At 30.6% G+C, this 27,235-nt stretch overlaps 1 protein-coding gene and 1 pseudogene across 1 annotated transcript; both read right to left on the bottom strand.

Annotated features, from left to right (window-relative positions):
* Positions 1-784: 784 nt before the first annotated feature.
* LOC139783607 (NADH-ubiquinone oxidoreductase chain 5-like) lies at positions 785-21,406 on the bottom strand (annotated as a pseudogene).
* Positions 21,407-21,711: 305 nt separating this feature from the next.
* LOC139783610 (uncharacterized) lies at positions 21,712-26,880 on the bottom strand. Its single transcript, XM_071722763.1, has 4 exons — positions 26,794-26,880; positions 25,530-26,132; positions 24,864-25,171; positions 21,712-24,665 (listed from the first exon to the last, which is right to left on the bottom strand). The coding sequence occupies exons 2-4, from the start codon at positions 25,805-25,807 to the stop codon at positions 21,712-21,714; spliced, it is 3,540 nt and encodes a 1,179-aa protein (XP_071578864.1). The 5' UTR covers positions 25,808-26,132; positions 26,794-26,880.
* Positions 26,881-27,235: the final 355 nt, after the last annotated feature.

Raw genomic sequence — 27,235 nt, forward strand, 5'->3', positions numbered from 1 at the left:
ATTCTCCCTAGAGAGAATTTACGGTTTCCCAATTCCCAAATCCCAAATCCCAAATCCAAATTCCCAAATCCCAATTCCCAATTCCCAAATCCCAAATCCCAAATCCCAATTACCAATTCCCTATTCCCAATTCCCAATTCCCAATTCTCAATTCTCAATTCTCAATTCTCAATTCTAAATTCTCAATTCTAAATTCTCAATTCTAAATTCAAAGTTCTCAATTCGAAATTCTCAATTCTAAATTCTCAATTCTAAATTCTAAATTCTAAATTCTCAATTCTAAATTCTCAATTCTAAATTCTAAATTCTAAATTCTAAATTCTCAATTCTCAATTCTCAATTCTCAATTCTAAATTCTCAATTCTAAATTCTAAATTCTAAATTCTAAGTTTTCAATTCGAAATTCTCAATTCAAAATTCTCAATTCTAAATTCTAAATTCTAAATTCTCAAATCTAAATTCTCAATTCTAAATTCTAAATTCTAAATTCTAAATTCTCAATTCTCAATTCTAAATTCTAAATTCTAAATTCTAAATTCTAAATTCTAAATTCTAAATTCTAAATTCTAAATTCTAAGTTCTCAATTCTAAATTCTAAATTCTAAATTCTCAATTCTAAATTCTAAATTCTAAATTCTCAATTCTAAATTCTAAATTCTAAATTCTAAATTCTAAATTCTAAATTCTCAATTCTTAATTCTAAATTTTAAATTCTAAATTTTAATTTCTCAATTCCCAATTCTAAATTCTAAATTCTAAGTTCTCAATTCTAAATTCTAAATTCTCAATTCTCAATTCTCCCTAGAAAATTTAGGGTTTCCAAATTTCCAAATCCCAAATCCCAAATCCCAATTCCCAAATCCCAAATACCAATTCTTAAATCCCAATTGTCAAATCCCAATTCCCAATTCCCAAATCCCAAAACCCAATTCCCAATACCCTATTCCCAATTCCCAATTCCCAATTCTCAATTCTCAATTCCCAAATCCCAAATACCAATTCCCAAATCCCAATTGCCAAATCCCAATTCCCAATTCCCAAATCCCAATTCCCAAATCTTAAATCCCAAATCCCAAATTCCAAATCCCAAATCCCAAATCCCAAATCCCAAATCCCAATTCCCAATTCCCAAATCCCAAATCCCAATTACCAATTCCCTATTCCCAATTCCCAATACCCAATTCTCAATTCTCAATTCTCAATTCTAAATTCTTAATTCTAAATTCTAAATTCCAAATTCTAAGATCTCAATTCTAAATTCTAAATTCTAAATTCTCAATTCTCAATTCTGAATTCTAAATTCTAAATTCTCAATTCTAAATTCTAAATTCTAAATTCTAAATTCTAAATTCTCAATTCTCAATTCTCAATTCTCAATTCTAAATTTTAAATTCTAAATTTTAAATTCTCAATTCCCAATTCTAAATTCTAAATTCTAAGTTCTCAATTCTCAATTCTAAATTCTCAATTCTAAATTCTGAATTCTCAATTTTTCCTAGAGAGAATTTAGGGTTTCCCAATTCCCAAATCCCAAATTCCAATTCCCAAATACCAAATCCCAAATCCCAAATCCCAATTCCCAATTCTCAATTCTCAATTCTCAATTTTCAATTCTCAATTCTCAATTCTCAATTCTAAATTCTAAATTCTAAATTCTAAGTTCTCAATTCGAAATTCTCAATTCTAAATTCTAAATTCTAAATTCTCAATTCTAAATTCTCAATTCTAAATTCTAAATTCTAAATTCTAAATTCTAAATTCTCAATTCTCAATTCTAAATTATAAATTCTAAATTCTAAATTCTAAATTCTCAATTCTAAATTCTAAATTCTAAATTCTAAATTCTAAATTCTAAATTCTCAATTCTCAATTCTAAATTCTAAATTCTAAATTCTAAATTCTCAATTCTCAATTCTAAATTCTAAATTCTAAATTCTAAATTCTCAATTCCCAATTCTAAATTCTAAATTCTAAGTTCTCAATTCTCCCTAGAGAGAATTTAGGGTTTCCCAATTCCCAAATCCCAAATCCCAAATCCAAATTCCCAAATCCCAATTCCCAATTCCCAAATCCCAAATCCCAATTACCAATTCCCTATTCCCAATTCCCAATTCCCAATTTTCAATTCTCAATTCTCAATTCTCAATTCTAAATTCTAAATTCTAAATTCTCAATTCTCAATTCTAAATTCTAAATTCTAAATTCTAAATTCTCAATTCCCAATTCTAAATTCTAAATTCTAAGTTCTCAATTCTAAATTCTAAATTCTCAATTCTCAATTCTAAATTCTAAATTGTAAATTATAAATTCTAAATTCTCAATTCTCAATTCTAAATTCTAAATTCTAAATTCTAAATTCTAAATTCTAAATTCTCAATTCTCAATTCTAAATTCTAAATTCTAAATTCTCAATCCTAAATTCTCAATTCTCAATTCTAAATTCCCAATTCTCAATTCTAAATTCTAAATTCTAAATTCTAAATTCTAAGTTCTCAATTCTCAATTCTAAATTCTCAATTCTAAATTCTGAATTTTCAATTCTCCCTAGAGAGAATTTAGGGTTTCCCAATTCCCAAATCCCAAATCCCAAATCCAAATTCCCAAATCCCAATTCCCAAATCCCAAATCCCAAATCCCAATTACCAATTCCCTATTCCCAATTCCCAATTCCCAATTTTCAATTCTCAATTCTCAATTCTCAATTCTAAATTATAAATTCTCAATTCTCAATTCTAAATTCTCAAGTCTAAATTCTGAATTCTCAATTCTCCCTAGAGAGAATTTACGGTTTCCCAATTCCCAAATCCCAAATCCCAAATCCAAATTCCCAAATCCCAATTCCCAATTCCCAAATCCCAAATCCCAAATCCCAATTACCAATTCCCTATTCCCAATTCCCAATTCCCAATTCTCAATTCTCAATTCTCAATTCTCAATTCTAAATTCTCAATTCTAAATTCTCAATTCTAAATTCAAAGTTCTCAATTCGAAATTCTCAATTCTAAATTCTCAATTCTAAATTCTAAATTCTAAATTCTCAATTCTCAATTCTCAATTCTAAATTCTCAATTCTAAATTCTCAATTCTAAATTCAAAGTTCTCAATTCTCAATTCTAAATTCTCAATTCTAAATTCTAAATTCTAAATTCTAAGTTTTCAATTCGAAATTCTCAATTCAAAATTCTCAATTCTAAATTCTAAATTCTAAATTCTCAAATCTAAATTCTCAATTCTAAATTCTAAATTCTAAATTCTAAATTCTCAATTCTCAATTCTAAATTCTAAATTCTAAATTCTAAATTCTAAATTCTAAATTCTAAATTCTAAATTCTAAATTCTAAATTCTAAGTTCTCAATTCTAAATTCTAAATTCTAAATTCTCAATTCTAAATTCTAAATTCTAAATTCTCAATTCTAAATTCTAAATTCTAAATTCTAAATTCTCAATTCTTAATTCTAAATTTTAAATTCTAAATTTTAATTTCTCAATTCCCAATTCTAAATTCTAAATTCTAAGTTCTCAATTCTAAATTCTAAATTCTCAATTCTCAATTCTCCCTAGAAAATTTAGGGTTTCCAAATTTCCAAATCCCAAATCCCAAATCCCAATTCCCAAATCCCAAATTCCAATTCCCAAATCCCAATTCCCAAATCCCAAATTCCAATTCCCAAATCCCAAATCCCAAATCCCAAATCCCAAATCCCAATTCCCAATTCCCAAATCCCAAATCCCAAATCCAAATTCCCAAATCCCAATTCCCAATTCCCAAATCCCAAATCCCAATTACCAATTCCCTATTCCCAATTCTCAATTCTCAATTCTCAATTCTCAATTCTCAATTCTCAATTCTCAATTCTAAATTCTCAATTCTAAATTCTAAATTCTAAACTCTAAGTTCTCAATTCTCAATTCTAAATTCTCAATTCTAAATTCTGAATTCTCAATTCTCCCTAGAGAGAATTTAGGGTTTCCCAATTCCCAAATCCCAAATCCCAAATCCAAATTCCCAAATCCCAATTCCCAATTCCCAAATCCCAAATCCCAATTACCAATTCCCTATTCCCAATTCCCAATTCCCAATTTTCAATTCTCAATTCTCAATTCTCAATTCTAAATTATAAATTCTCAATTCTCAATTCTAAATTCTCAAGTCTAAATTCTGAATTCTCAATTCTCCCTAGAGAGAATTTAGGGTTTCCCAATTCCCAAATCCCAAATCCCAAATCCAAATTCCCAAATCCCAATTCCCAATCCCCAAATCCCAAATCCCAATTACCAATTCCCTATTCCCAATTCCCAATTCCCAATTCTCAATTCTCAATTCTCAATTCTCAATTCTAAATTCTCAATTCTAAATTCTCAATTCTAAATTCAAAGTTCTCAATTCGAAATTCTCAATTCTAAATTCTCAATTCTAAATTCTAAATTCTAAATTCTCAATTCTAAATTCTCAATTCTAAATTCTAAATTCTAAATTCTAAATTCTCAATTCTCAATTCTCAATTCTCAATTCTAAATTCTCAATTCTAAATTCTAAATTCTAAATTCTAAGTTCTCAATTCGAAATTCTCAATTCGAAATTCTCAATTCTAAATTCTAAATTCTAAATTCTCAAATCTAAATTCTCAATTCTAAATTCTCAATTCTAAATTCTCAATTCTCAATTCTCAATTCTAAATTCTCAATTCTCAATCCTAAATTCTCAATTCTCAATTCTAAATTCCCAATTCTCAATTCTAAATTCTAAATTCTAAATTCTAAATTCTAAGTTCTCAATTCTCAATTCTAAATTCTCAATTCTAAATTCTGAATTCTCAATTCTCCCTAGAGAGAATTTAGGGTTTCCCAATTCCCAAATCCCAAATCCCAAATCCAAATTCCCAAATCCCAATTCCCAAATCCCAAATCCCAAATCCCAATTACCAATTCCCTATTCCCAATTCCCAATTCCCAATTTTCAATTCTCAATTCTCAATTCTCAATTCTAAATTATAAATTCTCAATTCTCAATTCTAAATTCTCAAGTCTAAATTCTGAATTCTCAATTCTCCCTAGAGAGAATTTACGGTTTCCCAATTCCCAAATCCCAAATCCCAAATCCAAATTCCCAAATCCCAATTCCCAATTCCCAAATCCCAAATCCCAATTACCAATTCCCTATTCCCAATTCCCAATTCCCAATTTTCAATTCTCAATTCTCAATTCTCAATTCTAAATTATAAATTCTCAATTCTCAATTCTAAATTCTCAAGTCTAAATTCTGAATTCTCAATTCTCCCTAGAGAGAATTTACGGTTTCCCAATTCCCAAATCCCAAATCCCAAATCCAAATTCCCAAATCCCAAATCCCAATTCCCAAATCCCAAATCCCAAATCTTAAATCCCAAATCCCAAATTCCAAATCCCAATTCCCAAATCCCAAATACCAAATCCCAAATCCCAATTCCCAAATTCCAATTCCCAATTCCCAATTCCCAAATCCCAATTCTTAATTCCCTATTCCCAATTCCCAATTCTCAATTCTAAATTCTAAATTCTAAATTCTAAATTCTAAGTTCTCAATTCTCAATTCTAAATTCTCAATTCTAAATTCTGAATTCTTAATTCTCCCTAGAGAGAATTTAGGGTTTCCCAATTCCCAAATCCCAAATCCCAAATCCAAATTCCCAAATCCCAATTCCCAAATCCCAAATCCCAAATCCCAAATCCCAATTACCAATTCCCTATTCCCAATTCCCAATTCCCAATTTTCAATTCTCAATTCTCAATTCTCAATTCTAAATTTTAAATTCTCAATTCTCAATTCTAAATTCTCAAGTCTAAATTCTGAATTCTCAATTCTCCCTAGAGAGAATTTAGGGTTTCCCAATTCCCAAATCCCAAATCCCAAATCCAAATTCCCAAATCCCAATTCCCAATTCCCAAATCCCAAATCCCAATTACCAATTCCCTATTCCCAATTCCCAATTCCCAATTCTCAATTCTCAATTCTCAATTCTCAATTCTAAATTCTCAATTCTAAATTCTCAATTCTAAATTCAAAGTTCTCAATTCTCAATTCTCAATTCTCAATTCTAAATTCTCAATTCTAAATTCTAAATTCTAAATTCTAAGTTCTCAATTCGAAATTCTCAATTCGAAATTTTCAATTCTAAATTCTAAATTCTAAATTCTCAAATCTAAATTCTCAATTCTAAATTCTAAATTCTAAATTCTAAATTCTCAATTCTAAATTCTAAATTCTAAATTCTCAATTCTAAATTCTAAATTCTAAATTCTAAATTCTAAATTCTCAATTCTCAATTCTCAATTCTCAATTCTAAATTCTCAATTCTAAATTCTCAATTCTAAATTCAAAGTTCTCAATTCGAAATTCTCAATTCTAAATTCTCAATTCTAAATTCTAAATTCTAAATTCTCAATTCTAAATTCTCAATTCTAAATTCTAAATTCTAAATTCTAAATTCTCAATTCTCAATTCTCAATTCTCAATTCTAAATTCTCAATTCTAAATTCTAAATTCTAAATTCTAAGTTCTCAATTCGAAATTCTCAATTCGAAATTCTCAATTCTAAATTCTAAATTCTAAATTCTCAAATCTAAATTCTCAATTCTAAATTCTCAATTCTAAATTCTCAATTCTCAATTCTCAATTCTAAATTCTCAATTCTCAATCCTAAATTCTCAATTCTCAATTCTAAATTCCCAATTCTCAATTCTAAATTCTAAATTCTAAATTCTAAATTCTAAGTTCTCAATTCTCAATTCTAAATTCTCAATTCTAAATTCTGAATTCTCAATTCTCCCTAGAGAGAATTTAGGGTTTCCCAATTCCCAAATCCCAAATCCCAAATCCAAATTCCCAAATCCCAATTCCCAAATCCCAAATCCCAAATCCCAATTACCAATTCCCTATTCCCAATTCCCAATTCCCAATTTTCAATTCTCAATTCTCAATTCTCAATTCTAAATTATAAATTCTCAATTCTCAATTCTAAATTCTCAAGTCTAAATTCTGAATTCTCAATTCTCCCTAGAGAGAATTTACGGTTTCCCAATTCCCAAATCCCAAATCCCAAATCCAAATTCCCAAATCCCAATTCCCAATTCCCAAATCCCAAATCCCAATTACCAATTCCCTATTCCCAATTCCCAATTCCCAATTTTCAATTCTCAATTCTCAATTCTCAATTCTAAATTATAAATTCTCAATTCTCAATTCTAAATTCTCAAGTCTAAATTCTGAATTCTCAATTCTCCCTAGAGAGAATTTACGGTTTCCCAATTCCCAAATCCCAAATCCCAAATCCAAATTCCCAAATCCCAAATCCCAATTCCCAAATCCCAAATCCCAAATCTTAAATCCCAAATCCCAAATTCCAAATCCCAATTCCCAAATCCCAAATACCAATTCCCAAATCCCAATTCCCAAATTCCAATTCCCAATTCCCAATTCCCAAATCCCAATTCTTAATTCCCTATTCCCAATTCCCAATTCTCAATTCTAAATTCTAAATTCTAAATTCTAAATTCTAAGTTCTCAATTCTCAATTCTAAATTCTCAATTCTAAATTCTGAATTCTTAATTCTCCCTAGAGAGAATTTAGGGTTTCCCAATTCCCAAATCCCAAATCCCAAATCCAAATTCCCAAATCCCAATTCCCAAATCCCAAATCCCAAATCCCAAATCCCAATTACCAATTCCCTATTCCCAATTCCCAATTCCCAATTTTCAATTCTCAATTCTCAATTCTCAATTCTAAATTTTAAATTCTCAATTCTCAATTCTAAATTCTCAAGTCTAAATTCTGAATTCTCAATTCTCCCTAGAGAGAATTTAGGGTTTCCCAATTCCCAAATCCCAAATCCCAAATCCAAATTCCCAAATCCCAATTCCCAATTCCCAAATCCCAAATCCCAATTACCAATTCCCTATTCCCAATTCCCAATTCCCAATTCTCAATTCTCAATTCTCAATTCTCAATTCTAAATTCTCAATTCTAAATTCTCAATTCTAAATTCAAAGTTCTCAATTCTCAATTCTCAATTCTCAATTCTAAATTCTCAATTCTAAATTCTAAATTCTAAATTCTAAGTTCTCAATTCGAAATTCTCAATTCGAAATTTTCAATTCTAAATTCTAAATTCTAAATTCTCAAATCTAAATTCTCAATTCTAAATTCTAAATTCTAAATTCTAAATTCTCAATTCTAAATTCTAAATTCTAAATTCTCAATTCTAAATTCTAAATTCTAAATTCTAAATTCTAAATTCTCAATTCTCAATTCTCAATTCTCAATTCTCAATTCTCAATTCTAAATTTTCAATTCTAAATTCTAAATTCTAAATTCTAAATTCTAAATTCTAAATTCTCAATTCTCAATTCTAAATTCTCAATTCTCAATTCTAAATTCTAATTTTTCAATTCTAAATTTTCAATTCTCAATTCTAAATTCTAATTTTTCAATTCTAAATTCTCAATTCTTAATTCTAAATTCTAAATTTTCAATTCTAAATTCTCAATTCTCAATTCTCAATTCTCAATTCCCAATTCTAAATTCTCAATTCTAAATTCTAAATTCTAAAATCTAAATTCTCTAAATTAGAATTTATAATTTAGAATTTCGAATTGAGAATTTAGTATTGAGAATTTAGAATTTAGAATTTAGAATTGAAAATTTAGAATTTAGAATTTGGAATTTAGAATTTAGAATTTAGAATTTAGAATTTAGAATTTAGAATTTAGAATTTAGAATTTAGGATATTTACACTGACAACGCACAAATTATCATGTAAGTTACTTAGATACTCTAATTTTATATTTCCTTTACTTAATTTAATTTTATATCAGGTAATTCGACATAAATAAATATACAAAATATAGTATTTATTTAAATAGATTTGTTAACGAAAATATATAGAATTGAATATTTCCAAGATATTAATTAACTTAAAAGTATAACAGTTACCGACAAATTCAATTTCTTACAAATATTACACTCGGAAATATTATTTGTAGGCCAAACAAAAAAATATGTCTTCTTTTCTACGGAATTTTTTTCGGAAAGGAATTGTCAAAATAATAGGAGTATAGGTCAAAGCATGAAAATTTCAGCAAGAGTGATCAACATAATTTTTTACTACAATTTTTTTAGGTTTATTAATTATTTTTACTTCTCTACATTATTCCATAAATCGCTCTTTGATTATCGTGCAACGGCAACTCAGATTCACGCCGAGATACCGAGAAAGCATTTCCAGCGTAAAAACATCGTCGATCGCTCGAGCTAAGTAAGAGCGACAAGGAGGGAGTAATATTCTCCCTCTCGCTCGGCACTGCCGAGCGCTGCTGACACACCGATAGACCGAGCGTCACTCTGTGTGCGTAGTGGAGGGGCCGCGCATGCGCGAAAAACCGGGCCGGATTCACACCACTGATACGGGGTCGTTCCCAACGGCATTCTCTTTGTCTCCTGGAGGCCAACAAAAAAGTATTTCACTTCCGAAGCTCTATCTCTAACGGTTAAAGAGTTGGATTTAACTCGGAAACGGCGCGAGATACGGGGTCGTTCCCAACGGCATTCTCTTTGTCTCGTCGAGGCCGACAAAAAAGTATTTTACCTCCAAAGCTCTATCTCTAATGGTTAAAGAGTTGCATTTATCTCGGAAACAGCGCGAGATACTGGGTCGTTCCAAGCGGCATTCTTTTTGTCTCGTCGAGGCCGACAAAAAAGTATTTTATATTCAATAAATTTTTCAATAAAATTATTAAATCTAACAATAAAAAATTTAATTTTTTATATCTATTTTAATATTTACAAATAAATTTGAATGAAATTTATTAACTATGATTATAAAAAAAATATAAATTTTTTAAAAGATATAAGATAATTAGATTATCTTTATTTCAATGTAATATTCAATTTCTTATTCTATTTTCCCGGAAATTAGTTCCATTTTTGACTTTTTTAGTTTCAAAATTAACTGTTTTAATTTTAGGAAAAAGAATTTTACCGGATTTTATATATAAAATTTTTGATTGTTATAATTATTTTATAATTTTATTATAAGTTTTTCTATATATAACTACCTATTTATTAAACCAAAAACATACATATATATAATATATACATTATATTAATTTTAGCCTAAATAAATGTTTCTTTTTTAAATTTTTTGTTCTATTTAATTTCCAAAATCTTTTAATGTAAATAAAATATTTTTCTTAAACTAAAATTTAATTTTTTACACAAAAATAATTAAATTTATTATTTAAATGATTATTAAATAATAATTAATTATTTTTATTATACTAATAAAATTATTTAATTTTCTTATAAATTATTTATCATAATTATATAAATTTATATAATAATTTTAATTAAAACCAAATTATTAAATTAAAAATCTATATAAATTAAATAAGTAAGCTAAAAAAGCTACTAGGTTCATACCCTAATTATAGAATTATTAATCTCTTATTTATATATATACATATATATTAATGATATGCCTGACTTAAAAGGATTATTTTGATAGAATAAATTATGTATTTTAAAATACTTTTATTATTATATTTAATAGAATCAAACTATTAAAAAAATTTCAAAAATTTTTATGCCTCCTACATTAAAATATAATAAAAATTATCTTAATATTAATATTTTAAATTAATTTTATTTAATTATTAAATTTTTATTATAATATATAACTTATTTTCTAAATATTTTATTATTATAAACTTACTCATTTTTACTATTTTATCCTTAAGATTTTTTGATTACCTACATTATAATTTGATTTTTTATAGAAATTACTAACTTTTTATTCATTTGCTTAATAAATATAAATCAAAAAATAAAAAATTAATTTTTTTTACTTTATTATTCAAATTTTAGCATCTTTCCCTATCATTATATGCATTATTCTAAATAATATTTTTATATATTATAATTATATTAATGTTATAATAATTCTTGCATTATTTATAAAATTAAGCATTCATTCCCCCCCCCCCTTTCATCTATGACTTCCAATTCTTTCTAAGCATTTAACTTGAAATATTTTATTTATTTTATTAACCCTTCAAAAAATTATACCATTTTACATAATTTCTCTCCTAAAAATTTATAATTTATTAATTTTTTTTATTTTAATTTCATGTTCAATCATTCCTCCATATATATTTAATTTATATAATATTAAAATACTTATAAGATATGCTTTAATCAATCAAACTAGATGAATAATTATATTAATTTACATAAAATCTTTAATTTGATTAAAATATTTTTTATTTTATTCAATTATTTTATTTATTTTATTCATTTTTATTTCCTACTATAAAGTATTATTTAATTTTAAATATCCAATTTTAAATTTTAATAAATTCTATAACTTAATAATAATTACTATTATATTAAACATAGCTAGAATACCACCACTTCCATTTTTTTATATAAAATGATATAGAATTTTTATTTTTCTACAAAATTCTAACTTATTCTTTATTTTTATTATTATGATATTAAGATCACTAATTATATATTATACCTTTATGTAAATATTATACTTAATTCCATATTTTTTTATCAATTTAAATTTTAACTTCTAATCTTAAAACTTTTTTAAATATAATTTAAATTTTTTTATTCAAACTAGCTTACTAATATCCTTTATTATTTTAATTATTTAAAGAAAGATTTTAAGTTCATATAACCTAAACTTTAAACCTTCAAAGTTTAAAAAATAATAATTCCTTTATAAATCTTATCCATACTCACACAAATCCACTCTTACTTACTTACATAATTTACATTTTTCCTTTTATTTAAAATCTTATATTACAAATGGTTATTAACAACAATTAATTAAGTAAATATTTAATAATATATATTAATATCAATTAATTTCTTTAAACTTGCAATTTAATATTTTATTTTATAAACTATAATATAAATTTATTATATTAATGTTAGAAAATTTTTCTTCCTTAAATAAATTTACAATTTATTACTTTAATCAGACACATAACATTTTATTTTTTTACAAACCACTATGAATAAATGACTATTCTCTACTAATCACAAAGATATTGGTATTCTTTATTTTATTTTCGCCATCTGAGCCGGAATAATCGGATCTTCTATAAGAATAATTATCCGCCTTGAATTAGGTTCTTGTAATCCCCTTATTAATAATGATCAAATCTATAACTCTCTAGTAACCAGCCATGCTTTTATTATAATCTTTTTTATAGTTATACCTTTTATAATTGGGGGATTTGGAAATTTTTTAGTGCCTCTAATACTAGGATCTCCTGATATAGCTTACCCTCGTATAAATAATATAAGTTTCTGACTCTTACCCCCCTCAATTTTATTATTAACACTAGGTAATTTTATTAACAACGGAGTAGGGACAGGGTAAACAATTTACCCTCCTTTAGCATCAAATATCTTTCATAGGGGCTCTTCTGTAGACCTCTCAATTTTTTCCCTTCATATTGCAGGTATATCCTCAATTCTTGGCGCAATCAATTTTATTTCTACTATTTTAAATATACATCACAAAAATTTTACTATAGATAAAATTCCCCTTTTAGTTTGAGCTATTTTAATTACCGCTATTTTACTTCTTCTAGCCTTACCTGTATTAGCAGGAGCAATTACTATATTACTAACAGATCGAAACCTAAATACATCTTTTTTTGACCCTTCTGGAGGAGGAGATCCTATTCTTTATCAACATTTATTTTGATTCTTTGGACATCCAGAAGTTTATATTTTAATCCTTCCAGGATTTGGATTAATTTCCCATATTATTATAAATGAAAGAGGAAAAAAAGAAACCTTTGGCTCCTTAGGAATAATTTATGCCATAGTAGCAATTGGATTTTTAGGATTTATTGTTTGAGCTCATCATATATTTACTATTGGTCTTGATGTCGATACTCGAGCTTATTTCACCTCAGCCACAATAATTATTGCTATTCCCACAGGAATTAAAATTTTTAGATGAATCTCAACTCTTCATGGCATAAAAATTAACTATAATCCTACCTTATGATGATCAATAGGATTCATCTTTTTATTTACTATAGGAGGTCTTACAGGAATTATATTATCAAATTCTTCTATTGATATTATTTTACATGATACATACTATGTAGTCGCCCACTTTCATTATGTTCTATCTATAGGAGCTGTATTTGCTATTATTGCTAGATTTATCCACTGATTCCCTCTAATTTCTGGATTTACCCTGAATAACTTTTACCTTAATATTCCATTCTTTTCTATATTTATCGGAGTCAATTTAACTTTCTTCCCTCAACATTTTCTGGGACTTAGAGGTATACCCCGACGATATTCAGATTATCCCGATAATTTCCTATCATGAAATATTATCTCTTCTATCGGATCCCTTATTTCTATTATTAGTTTAATAATCTTAATGTTTACTATTTGAGAAGCCCTAAGAGCCAAACGTATACTTATTAATATATTTTTTTTATCCCCATCCTTAGAATGAAATACTAACTATCCCCCTCTTAATCATAGATATAATGAAATCCCAGCAATTTTTTAATATGGCAGATTAGTGCAATGGATTTAAAATCCTCTTATAAAGATTAATTCTTTTATTAAAACATAATACATGATCATTAACACTCCAAGACTCAAATTCCCCAACCTATGATATAATAATTTTTTTTCATGATTTTACTATAATTATCTTAATTTTTATTGCAATATTAATTACTTTTATAATAATAATAATAACTTATAATAAACTTATTAATCGATATTTACTTCATGGTCATACAATCGAATTAATTTGAACTATCATTCCCATATTTATTCTAATTTTTATTGCCATACCTTCTTTAAAAATTCTCTACCTTACCGATGAACTTCACTCCAATAATCTTACGATTAAAACCATTGGCCATCAATGATACTGAAGATATGAATATTCTGATTTCAACAATATTGAATTTGATTCTTTTATGTTATCCACTAATCAATTAACAAATAATGAATTTCGCTTACTTGATGTCGACAATCGATGCATTTTACCATTCAACTTAACTATTCGTCTACTAACTACATCAATCGATGTAATTCACGCATGAACCATCCCTTCCCTAGGTATTAAAATAGATTCAACCCCAGGACGTCTAAATCAAACTATATTATTTATAAATCGACCCGGATTATTTTTTAGCCAATGTTCTGAAATTTGTGAAACTAATCATAGATTTATACCAATCGTAATTGAATCTACAAACCTTAATAACTTTAAAAATTGATTAACTTATTTTATTAACAATAATTAAACCCTATATAATAACTTCATTAAATGACTGAATATAATAAAAGTATTGATCTTTTAAATCAAAATATAATAGGTATTGACCCTATTTTTAATGAAAGAATTAGTTAAATCTTTAACATTAAATTTAAAATTGTCAATTTAAAATTATTAAATTTCTATATATTAATATTCTTTAATCCTACAAATAAGACCCTTATTATGATCTACTATTATTATTTTAACTATTAGCTTACTTTTAACTATCTCATCTTTTTTATATTTTATAATTACCCCAGTTCCTCAAACTTTTCATATTCATATTCATCCTTCAATGAGATTACTTTATTTTAATTGATTATGATAATAAATATTTTTTCAATCTTTGACCCCTCACAACATCTATAAATCTCTCATTAAATTTATTAAGGTTAATTATTATTTTTACCCTCCTCCCCTACTAATATTGATTTATTCCATCCCGATTAATTTTATTATGAAAATATTTAATTTTTTATTTATTTCAAGAATTTAAAATTTTAATCTCTTATTCATATTCTAATCTAATTATTTTTATTAGTCTCTTATTAATAATTTTTTTCAACAATTTTTTAGGACTCTTTCCCTATATCTTTACAGCATCTAGACACATAAATTTTTGTCTGTCTCTATCCTTAACTCTTTGATTTAGAACAATTATTTACAGAATTTATAATTACCTAAATATTTTAATAGCTCACTTAACTCCTCACAAGGCACTCCTCTTTTATTAATATCTTTCATAGTTATCATTGAAACTATCAGACTAATTATCCGCCCTCTTACTTTAGCAATTCGATTAACAGCAAATATAATTGCAGGCCATCTTTTATTGTCTTTACTAGGGTCAACTGGTCAATCAATCAATAATTTCATAATTTTTATAATTATAATCATATCTCAAATTTTATTATTTATTTTAGAAATCTCTGTACCCATAATTCAAGCCTATGTATTCTCTATTCTTTCAACTCTTTATAGAAGAGAAATTTAATTATGAACCATCCCTTTCATCTAGTAAGTGTTAGTTGTCACGTCTCGCGACACACCACGACACATCACCGGTAGATTTCCGCTGCATAAAATTTTTCCTTGTAACCTGAAAACAATTAATGAATATAATATCACTTCATTAACGTCACAACACTATACCAAGCAGCTGACACATAAAATACGCGTTCACAAAACAGCTAATGACTACCTTAAGTCACTTTCACAAGTTTAAGCTCCATTTACACATATGAACTTTTGGACAATTACTTATTAAAATTCCCTAGAGTCACTAGAGCTAATTAGAAATTGCTATTCATTGCTCATATGAACTTTATAAGATCCTTTATGCAATATAAATTCAGTTTAACTCATGGATCTAACGGAAATAAATGTATGTTCTATACGAATAAATTAATAAAATCAAAATAAAATATAAATCAATTAATTAGAGACAAACCTATTATGAGAACATAACCCTTTACTCTTAGAGAATATTATCATATCAAAATAATAACTACTTAATTAATATTTTCCAAACATTATTTTTATAAATAATTAAAATATGTCATTAACAGACCTAACTAATATGACCATCGTAACCGTTATGAAAAGTCAATTAACTAATGTCTATAAAGTATTCTCATATCTCTTAAAATAAACTAATTAACAATAAAATCTATTATAAAATTAATATTAAAAATAAATAATAAAACTACCACAGTAACTCAGCAGAGAATGTCAAATAATCCTACAATAATTATCACTTCATATTTCTTCCCAATTTCGAGATATAAATAAAAATTACAGAAATCCATAAAATACGAAAATTCTAAACACCCTAAAATAAAGCCCTTTATTATTCAAATACAACAAAAGAAACCCCATCTCTCTATCCCTCACCGTTTTTGAGTTATGAATTTTTAAAGTTTTATGTCCGCCATTTTGAATTTCTTACCATTTAAACTTAGAAAAACCAAACCACTTTTACATTAATATTCTTAGTCTTTTATACGTTTTGGACCTGACAAATTTCATTTCCAAGCGAAAATTTTGACATTTGATTATTATGTTAAAAATGGATTCCTCAGTATCTCTAACCATCAATAGCGTTAATCCCGACTTTCTATCTAAATTAATTAAATTAATAAATGAGATTGAAAATCGAACATTTGTCCCTTGAATCTGAGAGAGACAGACTTATACTACAATGTACATGAGGACAAGGACAGACATATAGAATCGTAATACATTAAAATAAAAATGAAGACAAATAGATGGAGATAAAACAATTATAGGAACATATTCTCCAATACCTAAAGAACACTATCATATTAAAATAACAATTACTTTATTACCATTCTTCAAGAGATATTGTTATAAACAATAATAAACAAATAATTAACCATGTCAATAAATATTTTTAAATCATACTCTAGATCATGCCCGACAATTTTTGTATAAAGGAAAACCTTCCTACTCTATTAATAAAGGCTACAGAAAATCCCAAAGAAAAGTACAGTCGGATAACAAATTACCACGAGAAGAAGTAGTTTTTTTTCCCCCTAAATTGGCATCACGTCGAACTGCTTGTATAACTGTAAAATCCGTTCTGGTAAACACGCAATTCAACCACGCACGAATACTCTGCATCACTGCACCTACAAGAAACAGTAATAACTTTTATCTTTCCAATTGTTTATTCACAAAATATTTATAACAATAAAATAAATGATACATAAACAAACAACTTCATCATAGAATCAAAACCACGTAATTAAGTAATACCTAAACAACGTCAATGTGTGAATTAAAGAATGCCAAATTGTTTAACAGATAAATTGTTATTAACAAACACGTATATTAACAATAAGATTTTTCAATGCTACATTATGCCTAAGTAAAAGTCCTACAAAATCTTTCCTATATACCACTATCATATTCCTAACCATTTGTGAGATATAAAAATGACAAGATATTGTTATATGAACAATTTAATTTCAAAAATCAGTTATACTTATGAGAATGCTAACTGTTTCTACTTGCACGTAATAACACTAACGCAATATTAGAATTATTATTACTACCACTAATAACGCTTTCATTAACATAGTCATAAACAAATATATACTTGAAATTAATGTTATTAGCGAGCGACAAACGCCGAAGCGTTACTCACGAACCTGAAAAGGATAGAATCGTATTATGCGACGTGTAGAAACACGAATCTGAGCGAGATACGAATATCGTATGATACATAGGAGAGAGAAGGAGAGATACATATGCTTTAGTAACCGTAAGACAAAGAGAGCAATACATCTCACACTTTAGACATGCTATTGATGATTTTAATTGTATAATTGAACATTCTATTCTATGTAAAGTATGTCTAAAGGTAAATCAAATAATATTTGACATATATTTGCATATTTCAGATTTGAATTATTATATTGAATTATTACTTTTATATTTCTTTCAATAAAAAATGAAATTCTATAATAAAGAAGGTATCGCTCTCCTTACTAAAACGCTGTTAGAATAAGAAATAGAAATAAACCGAGGTCACTAAGTGACTCATGCGAGTAAAATCTAGTCATCCGTAAAATAAAGCTGGCAAGCGAGCCATAAAATAGACTCGTATTGTTAGACAATGCCCCATGACACATTCCACGAATACTATTTCCACGAATTAAGAAGCTGGCAAGCGAGCCACACAGGTAGAAGTAGACTCACATCGCTAGGCAACACCTAGACAACGCCCCCATGACTCATTCGTAACAAAGAATTGTCTCCCCCTACTACTATTTCCAGAAATGTATAAAAGCTTGTGAATTTGTACCTCCAGCCGGAGAATGGAGCAAGCTTAAAGCCAGATCACATCTTATACTTGCCCCGCTCTTCCATAAGTAACCAATTGTATTCTAAATTCTTCAATAAACATCATATTCGAAACCTAAATAATATCTGAAGAAAGAGTTGGATGGATTATTGAATATTACCTACCTAATATCCTGACTTCGAGGAACCACAGTCTACGTCAATGAGGAGCAGTTACTTATCCTGGGATTTCACTCCCTTAACCAGCACGAAGAAGAACCCATCGGCGAAGGACGTCTTGCCGGATCGACTTGGTCGCATCACCCAGGACGTCACATAGTCCATGACCAATTCTTATTTCATTAAGAATTTTAAATAATTTAATTTGTACAGTAAGATGATTTCACCATTATAGGTACTTCATAATTTTAACTATCCCTAGAACTCTTTTTTGTATAATTCAATGATGACGTGATGTAACTCGAGAAGCAACTTTCCAAGGATGTCACACATTAAACGTTTACAAGGGAATACGCTTAGGTATAATTTTATTTATTTTCTCTGAAATTTTATTTTTTTTCTCCTTCTTCTGAGCATACTTTCATTCTTCACTGGCCCCTAACATAGAAATTGGACAATTATGACCTCCCTTAGGTATTATTCCTTTTAACCCTTTTGATATTCCTTTAATAAATACAATTATTTTAATTTCATCAGGCTTAACAGTTACTTGAAGACACCATGCCATACTAAATAAAAATTTTAAAGAAAGAAAAAAAAGTCTTTATTTTACTATTATTTTAGGAATTTATTTTACTATTTTACAAATTATTGAATATAAAGAAGCCCTATTCACTATTGCAGACTCAATTTATGGCTCAACTTTTTTCATTGCTACAGGATTTCATGGTTTACATGTAATTATCGGAACTTTATTTCTTACTGCATGTCTTTTTCGAATAAACATTCTTCACTTCTCTTCCTATCATCACTTTGGATTTGAAGCAGCTGCATGATACTGACATTTTGTAGATGTCGTATGATTATTTTTATACGTCTCAATCTATTGATGAAGATTCTAATTTTTTATAAATTTATCTCTTTTTAATAAATTTTATAATTTATATAGTATAATTAATTTATTACATTTAATTTCCAATTAAAAAATTTAATTTACTTTAATATAAATAATTATCCAACTTACTTATATAATTAGTATTTTATTAACAATTTCTACCCTTTTATTAATACTAAATTATTTAATCTCAAAAAAATCTTTTCAAGACCGAGAAAAAATTTCCCCATTTGAATGTGGCTTCGACCCTATGTCACCCCCCCGCATACCCTTTAGAATTCAATTTTTTTTAATTAGGTTAATTTTTTTAATTTTTGACATCGAAATCGCCCTTTTAATCACTTTAATTCATATATTTAAAATATTTAATTTACCAATAATCTTAACTTCTGTAATATTTATTATAATTCTAATTTTTGGTTTATTAGAATATACTGAACAATCCATTGATTGAAAAATCTAAAATTTATAAAATCATTTCCAAGGATATTAGTTTAAAATAAAAACATTTAAATTGCATTTAAAAATTATAAATTTTCTCATATATCTTACCTCTTAAAGTAAAAAATTACAATTTAATTTCGACTTGAATACTTGATTTAATATAAAAATCTAAGAGAACTTTAAAAAATCTTTTAACTAAAACCAAGATAGAGGTAAATTATTGTTAATAATTCCATTGAAACTTTTTAACTTTCTAGTTGAAGTAATTTAAAATGAACTTCTAATTCAAATCATATTACTTTAAGTTTCTTTAATTATAAATAAAATTAGTTTTAACCAAATTAAGAAATAATAAATATTATTCACCATCCTCCACTTAATTACCCTTTATATATTCTATATTCTAAAAATAAAAATAATTAATAACTTAAATATAGTTTAAAAAACATTATATTTTCACTATAAAAATAATATTCTATATATTTATTTAAAAATCCACTAATTTTCTTAATATCTTCAATATTATGCTTTATGCCTTCATAAGCTATTTATATTTTTAAAATAATAAATATATTCACCCCAAAATATTAATAAATAAATATACAAACATATATATCTTATATATAAATTTAACACGAAAATATCCCAATGATTAATCCACACATACAACTTCTTAAAGTTAATAGTTTCAATCCCGCCCTTAAATAAGCCCCATATAAATCATAAAAAAACAATCAACTTAATATAGATCCTACAAAAATTCTTATCATTACTAAAATTATTATAGATAAGTTCATTAAATTATTTTCTTTTAAATTATAATAACTATAAAATTTTATATTAAAAAAAATGTAATAATATAAACGAATAGAATAAGAAACAGTAAATATTAAAGAAATTAAAATTAAAACTACTAAAAATATATTTGCTATTAATATATATACTTCCTCTATAATAAAATCCTTTGAATAAAATCCAGCTATAAATGGGAACCCGCACAAGGCTAAACTAGAAATTATAAATCTCATTATAGTAAAAGGAATTACTTTATTTAAATTCCCTAACAAACGAATATTTTGATTATTTATTATAGAATGAATAATAATCCCCGCACACATAAATAACATAGATTTAAAAATTGCATGAGTTAATAAATAATAAAAAGCAACAATCTTTATCCCCATTCTTAAAATCATTATTATTAACCCTAACTGCCTTAAAGTAGATAAAGCAATAATTTTTTTCAAATCATTTTCAACATTAGCTATTAACCCAGATATAAATATAGTCAAAACTGATAAAAATAATAAAAATAAATTTACTTTACTCCCTAATAAAAATCTGTTAAATCAAATCATTAAATAAACCCCAGCAGTAACTAAAGTTGAAGAATGAACTAGCGCTGAAACTGGTGTTGGAGCTGCTATTGCCATGGGTAATCACGTAGAAAAAGGAATTTGAGCTCTTTTTCTAATTGCAGCTAATAATATTATAAATATTAATAATTTATCCTCCCTTAACATTCAATAATTTCACCTCCCTTTTATTAACAATAACCCAATCCTTATCAACAACCCCACATCACCCACTCGATTACATAAAACAGTAACTATTCCTGAATTATAAGATATAAAATTTTGATAGTAAATTACTAAACAATAAGAAACTAACCCCAATCCATCCCACCCAAATAAAATTCTAATAATCCTAGGAGAAATAATTATTAAAACCGGAGCTACAAAGGAGAGAGAGATGGGAGAGGATCGAGAAATCAGAGTATAATAAGTGGTACAAGTTAATAAAAGGAGAAGGGATCCCGGGATATTTGAAGAAGGGCTGGGGAGAGAGTAGATGGAGAAGAGTGGCGAGATTTAGATTAGGGAATGAGATGAGAGAGAGCAGGTACTGGGAAACGGAAGAGAAGGGGGGGGGGTTTTTCAATTATTCCTCGGGTGAGGATGGTCAGGTGTCTTCTACCCAATGGTAATTGACACAAACGATGTAAACCTAGATTGTATATACAACTGAATCAAATAACTTTCCCAATTCCTTTAAAAAATTTTATAATAATGTGTAAAATTTTCCAATTCTGTCTCTTAATAAGGTTAAAAATGTCTATATGGGTCAGAAATCCAACAGCTCTGAGTTCCGCATCCATATCAATTCTCAAGTCGTCGTATCTTCTACATTGTAGCAAAACGTGTTGCAAATCCTCAATCTCGTAGCCACAATCACATCTCTCGCTGTCAATATAACCTTTTCTGTACAGGGAAGATCCCAAATTGAAGTGGTTGGCTCTCAATCTATTGATGAATGTGACAAAGTATCTTGCCTTATTAAGACCCCAAAACCACGGCTTCGTAGTACTTTGATCGTAAAAGTTATTGAAATAGAAGGATCCTTTAAACGCAGACTCCGCAACGATCGTTCTCTGTGTAGACTCCCAAGTCTCCCGCCTGACACGCATCATAATGTCCCCCACCGGAACCACAATAGATGGGTCGGCCTCCTCGGTAGCCGCCTCCCTCGCCAACCCGTCAGCCATCTCGTTTCCAGTGATACCAACATGCGCTGGAATCCATATCAGTATAACTCTCTTCCCACACTCATGTACCAAATCATAAAGCAAGAGCCTAGCTTCCGTAATATATTTATTTTTGTGCACATTTAGGTGATTATTGTTAATAGATTGGAGAACTGATTTACAATCCGAAAAGATCACAATGTCACGTTTCCTGTGTGTACTCTGAAGTAGAACAAGCTGCAGAGCCGACTTAACCGCAAATGCCTCAGCCGTGTAAGACGAGCACATAAAAGGCAGGCTCATTTTGTAGGCAATATCCTGATCACAAATGATCATACTGGCACCAGTCGAACGCTTCGCCTCATCATAAGAGCCATCCGTAAAAATGATCTCCGGGGACTCCAAATTATATTCATCAATAACCTCCTGAATAAGGATGTGGTCCGGATATTTTTTAAATTTTCTGGTTTTACCAATTTCAGTATCCACAATAGGCAGGAAGGAGTGGGCGCCATATGGCCCCCGAAAGATCTCAAACCCACGCGAAGGTCCCAATGCATCCCTGTAAGTCTGGGCTTTCCTCCAGATATCAGAGAGGAGAGAAAATCTGTACATAGGCTGTTTGTATCGGCAGTAGCTCTCCATGTCCGACATACGCTGTAATTTTTGGCAGAGACCATTCCGATTGTAAACGATAGTTTTATTTACAAAATTACTACCCAACATAAAGGCTCGATCTCGTAAGGATCTCACTTTAGCCTCAGCAACAATGACATTGTTAGGTGAGCTGTTGCGGTAGCCCAGAGCAGTGCGAATGCCCATGTACTGGGCTCTCTCCAGTTTAAGCTGGAAAGCAGCATCCCTGGGGAAATAGATAAAGTTACCGTAATCAGTAACGGATCTCACTAGGCTTTTGTACAGCATAAGGGCAGTATTGACTTCCATGCCCGTGGAGACTCGACATAGATATCTCAAAATAGAGTTGGCCCTGTTCACCTTACCCCTAACTTCCTGTACCTGGCGGTGGAAACTCAGTCGACTATCAAGCCAGATGCCCAAAAATTTCGCACTATTGCCATTAAAGACCTCCACATCTCGAATCCGGATGCTGAGCTTCCTATCTGTGTAACCACTCTTGGAAAATTCAACCAGGACGGTTTTTCTCGGCTCAAGATCCAGACCAATCCCACTAAGTCTCTCCGCAACAATGTTAACGGCCCGCTCCAGTAAGAGACGGTTGCGCTCACGGTTAATACCGGAAACATAGAGCCCGATGTCGTCCGCGAATTCCACGGCCTCAACCCCCTCAGGTAGATCAGCACACAAGCCCTGAGTAAACAAGGAATACAATGCCGGACTAAGAACGGCGCCCTGCGGGAGCCCTCTATAGACAAGGCGATCCACGAATTCGCGAGAATTAACAATGAATCTAACCTTTCTTCGGTATAACCACTTACTAATGAATCTGATTATTCCAACGGGGCATTTTAGCGTCTTCAGTTTGTCCAGCATGATGTAATAGTCCACACAGTCGTACGCCGATGCAACATCTAGGAATGCAGCCAGTGTGTATTTATCCTCGCTAATAGAAGAGCGGATGTCAGACGTAATACGGGCCAGGTTGTCGGCACATGATCTTCCACGTCTAAAACCACTTTGTGATTTACTAAATTTCTCCTCCTTTTCAGCCCACCAGATCAGTCTCTCGTTAATTAACCTCTCCATTAGTTTTCCAACACAAGAAGAAAGGGAAATCGGTCGAACCTTCTCCCGACCGACCTTGTCGATAAACACGACCTGGTACGCATGCCAATCTTCCGGTAGAACACCGGTAGACCAAACCGTATTGAACAATTCCAATAAGCATATCCTGGCAGAATCCGGGAGCAATCTGAGCATCTTGTACTCAACACCGTCAAGTCCCGGAGCAGAATCCCTCCTGACCATATCAATAGCTCTCTCTAACTCTGCACGGGAAAAGGGAGCATCAAGGTCGCCATATCCCTGACACCCGTCGGGGGCCTCTATCGGTTCACAGCCCACGGAAGGGGGGGCAAGGCAATCTATGGATTTTCTGATTTCAGTTTCCCTGTTGGTAGTTTGCCACTTGTTCCATTCAATGTTCTTCCTTGAATTCTTCATGATGCGAATCGTATTCCAAACAAAGCTCAGACTAGTAAATCTATTGATTTCACTACAGAACTTCTCAAAGTTGTCCTTTTTTTTTTTATTTATAGTCTTCTTAGCCAAAGCACATCGCCTCTTATACTCAGCCCATGAGTGTAGACTCTTGAGCCTCTTGAAATCGGAAAAAGCAGCCTTTCTAGACTTAATGACTTCGTCGCATTCTGCATCCCACCATCTGTGCGATCTCTTCCGCTTATCCGGGTCATCTCGAATAGGCTCAGTGTTGAGGCACTTCCTGCCAGAGGCACGGGCGACGGAATTTTTAAGAACATCTATAAAATGATTATAATAGTAATCAAAATTCGAGTCAAAAAGGTTGAGATGCGGAAAGAGTGAAGAATTGACCTCGTCAGAAACCAGCTCTTGAAAACGAGACCAGTCAGTTTTCTTGGTAGAGATTCTATTGGTAATTTTACGATAAACCTGAGTGTGGTAATCGAATGTAAAAGTGATAGGAAAATGGTCGCTACCCCATGTCTCATCCATCTGTTGATAGTCGATTCTGTTGACTGCACCGCCAGAGCAAAATAGCAGGTCAAGGTTGGAGTCACGCTGCCCGGTATATCCCACACGTGATTTGGTGTCGGTGTTCACACACAGAAAATCCTTATCACTCATGATGTCGAATAAGACATCACCGCTATCATTATTGGAGGCACAGTTCCACAGGGTGTTGTGTGCATTTAGATCGCCGAGAATAACCGTATCCTCCTGATGTCCACGTACAGAGTCAAACACAGCACGGAAATCGTGTCGAGCAATAGTAGACCTTGGGTGTCTGTAAATGGCAACAATGTTAATATTGCGATTAAGATTCTTAGTTTTGATGCAGACTGCATCATATCCGACCGGCAGTCCAACAATCGGTATGACGTCGAACTCAACATGAGATCGCACAGAGACCGAGACGCCACCGCTACCAAGCAGATTTCTACTATGTAAAGTTCTAAAGCCCGAAAGGAAAACATGCCGCGCACCAGTGCATCTAGTCTCCGTGAGGACGACAATGTCGAAATCCATAGCGTGTTTAGAGAGCTCATTACTGTGGCTTCTATAACCCTGGCAATTCCACAGTAGTAGTTTGAATTTAATATAGAGGACGGGGGAGCCTTACGTCTCCCCCCACGATAGCCAACCTGTCATTCTCGGTGTCCAATTCCTGCTCTTGAAATCCTAAACGTACTCTGTCGCGCTGGGGGGGACCACGTCTTGACCCATATCGAGAATCAGCGTTCATTAAAACATCCATCAGTCTATCCCGGGCCTCCGGGATCCTTTGCAGCAGGAGAAGGATTTTCTCAATGGTGTCATTTATATAAGAGCTGCCCTGAGAGTGGGCAGAGTCATCTTGAGGGGACTCTTCCTCTCTAATAACCTTCGACCACGCTGCGCCATTGCGAGCCGCAGAAAACATAATTCCTCTCTTATCTTTATTAATATCACTAGCCCTAGTATCAAATTGCTTATAATAATTGCGGGAGGCGTCATATGATACGCTCCGTTTGTCACTAGATTTATTATAGGTCCGGGGATAAGGCTCCCGGCTGTCACTTGTGAAATGGGGAGTAGGAGAGGGAGAGTGAGCCTCCCAACTTCCTCGTCCCTTAACTCTAGCCGTCTCAGAATAAGACTTCGTCCTTGGAGGCTCCGGTAAATTTGGCCATGCATCTGGATAAAGAATCCTGCTTTGATACTTCGGGGGAGGGGGGGAGTCTCCAACCTCAACGATCCGCCTCGCCCTATGGAAAGAGACGTTTTTATGAGCCATAACAACATTAATATTCCTAGTTTTTTCAAAAGCGGGACAGCCTCTAAATGTCGACCTGTGTTGATCCCCGCAGTTACAGCAACGCTCAGTTTTGTCGCATTGACCGTGAGCTTTGTCTCCACATATGATACATCGTGTCTCGGACTTGCAAGCGATTTTAGTGTGACCGAATCTAAAGCAGTTAAAGCACTGCCGGACTTGTGGTACATATGCCCGAACTCTGAGGTTAACACCATAAGAAAATATGTTGAGATCTCGAATACAATTATCATTGAAGGTAACAAGAATATTGTCTGTTACCGATAATATAGATTTCTTATTAACTGGGTCCCACTTCCGTCGGTACATACGCTCCAGCTTAGTGATTTTGGACCTATCACCTATTGCCGACCAAAGATCGGGGATTGACGAGGGCCAATCTGATATAACGCCCTTACAAAAAATTAAACGTTGGTCCAAGTTAGCTTTTAACTTGACCGGGTCCTTAAGCTTGTCGATCCTATCTAGAGCGATATTAGCGTCCGCAAAGTCCTTAAAATCAGCCTCCGCGGTGAAATGATTCACCATTGTAACCGATGTAGGGCAAATCTTGAGATCGGATAGAGTCATCCATATTTTTATAAGATTCCTACCTTTTTTATTTGAGGTTTGATCGGGAGGGAGTCGAAGGGAAATCCTAGCTATTCCTCTGAAATCGTCCTGAAATCTGGTAATCCTCTGTACATTAGTCCCAGCCGGATTTATGGCATCTTCCCTTCTCAAGGTAGAACCGCATACAATGAAAGACTCTCTCTCCCCCTCCACAGACTCAGGCACGCTATCCACAGCCAAGGCACGTGCGTCCACAGTCGCGCCATCGATCACACCAACATCACGTGAACCAGTACAACGCGCCGCATGATCTGCATGCGAGGAAGGGCGAAGATCACTTTCTTTATTCGGAGGCGCTTGGTTTACAAAAAGTTCGCTGCCCCGATTATCACTTTGACTAAGGCTCGCGATCTCCACTTCCATATTATCCTCCCCGAGGGGAATATCCGCGTCGCTATTACTATCTCCCTGCATCCTGAGTGT

Source organism: Temnothorax nylanderi, unplaced genomic scaffold, assembly GCF_030848795.1.
Source record: "Temnothorax nylanderi isolate EJ_2023f unplaced genomic scaffold, tnyl_v1.0 TNYL_tig0521_pilon, whole genome shotgun sequence".
Classification (NCBI taxonomy): Eukaryota; Metazoa; Arthropoda; class Insecta; order Hymenoptera; family Formicidae; genus Temnothorax; species Temnothorax nylanderi.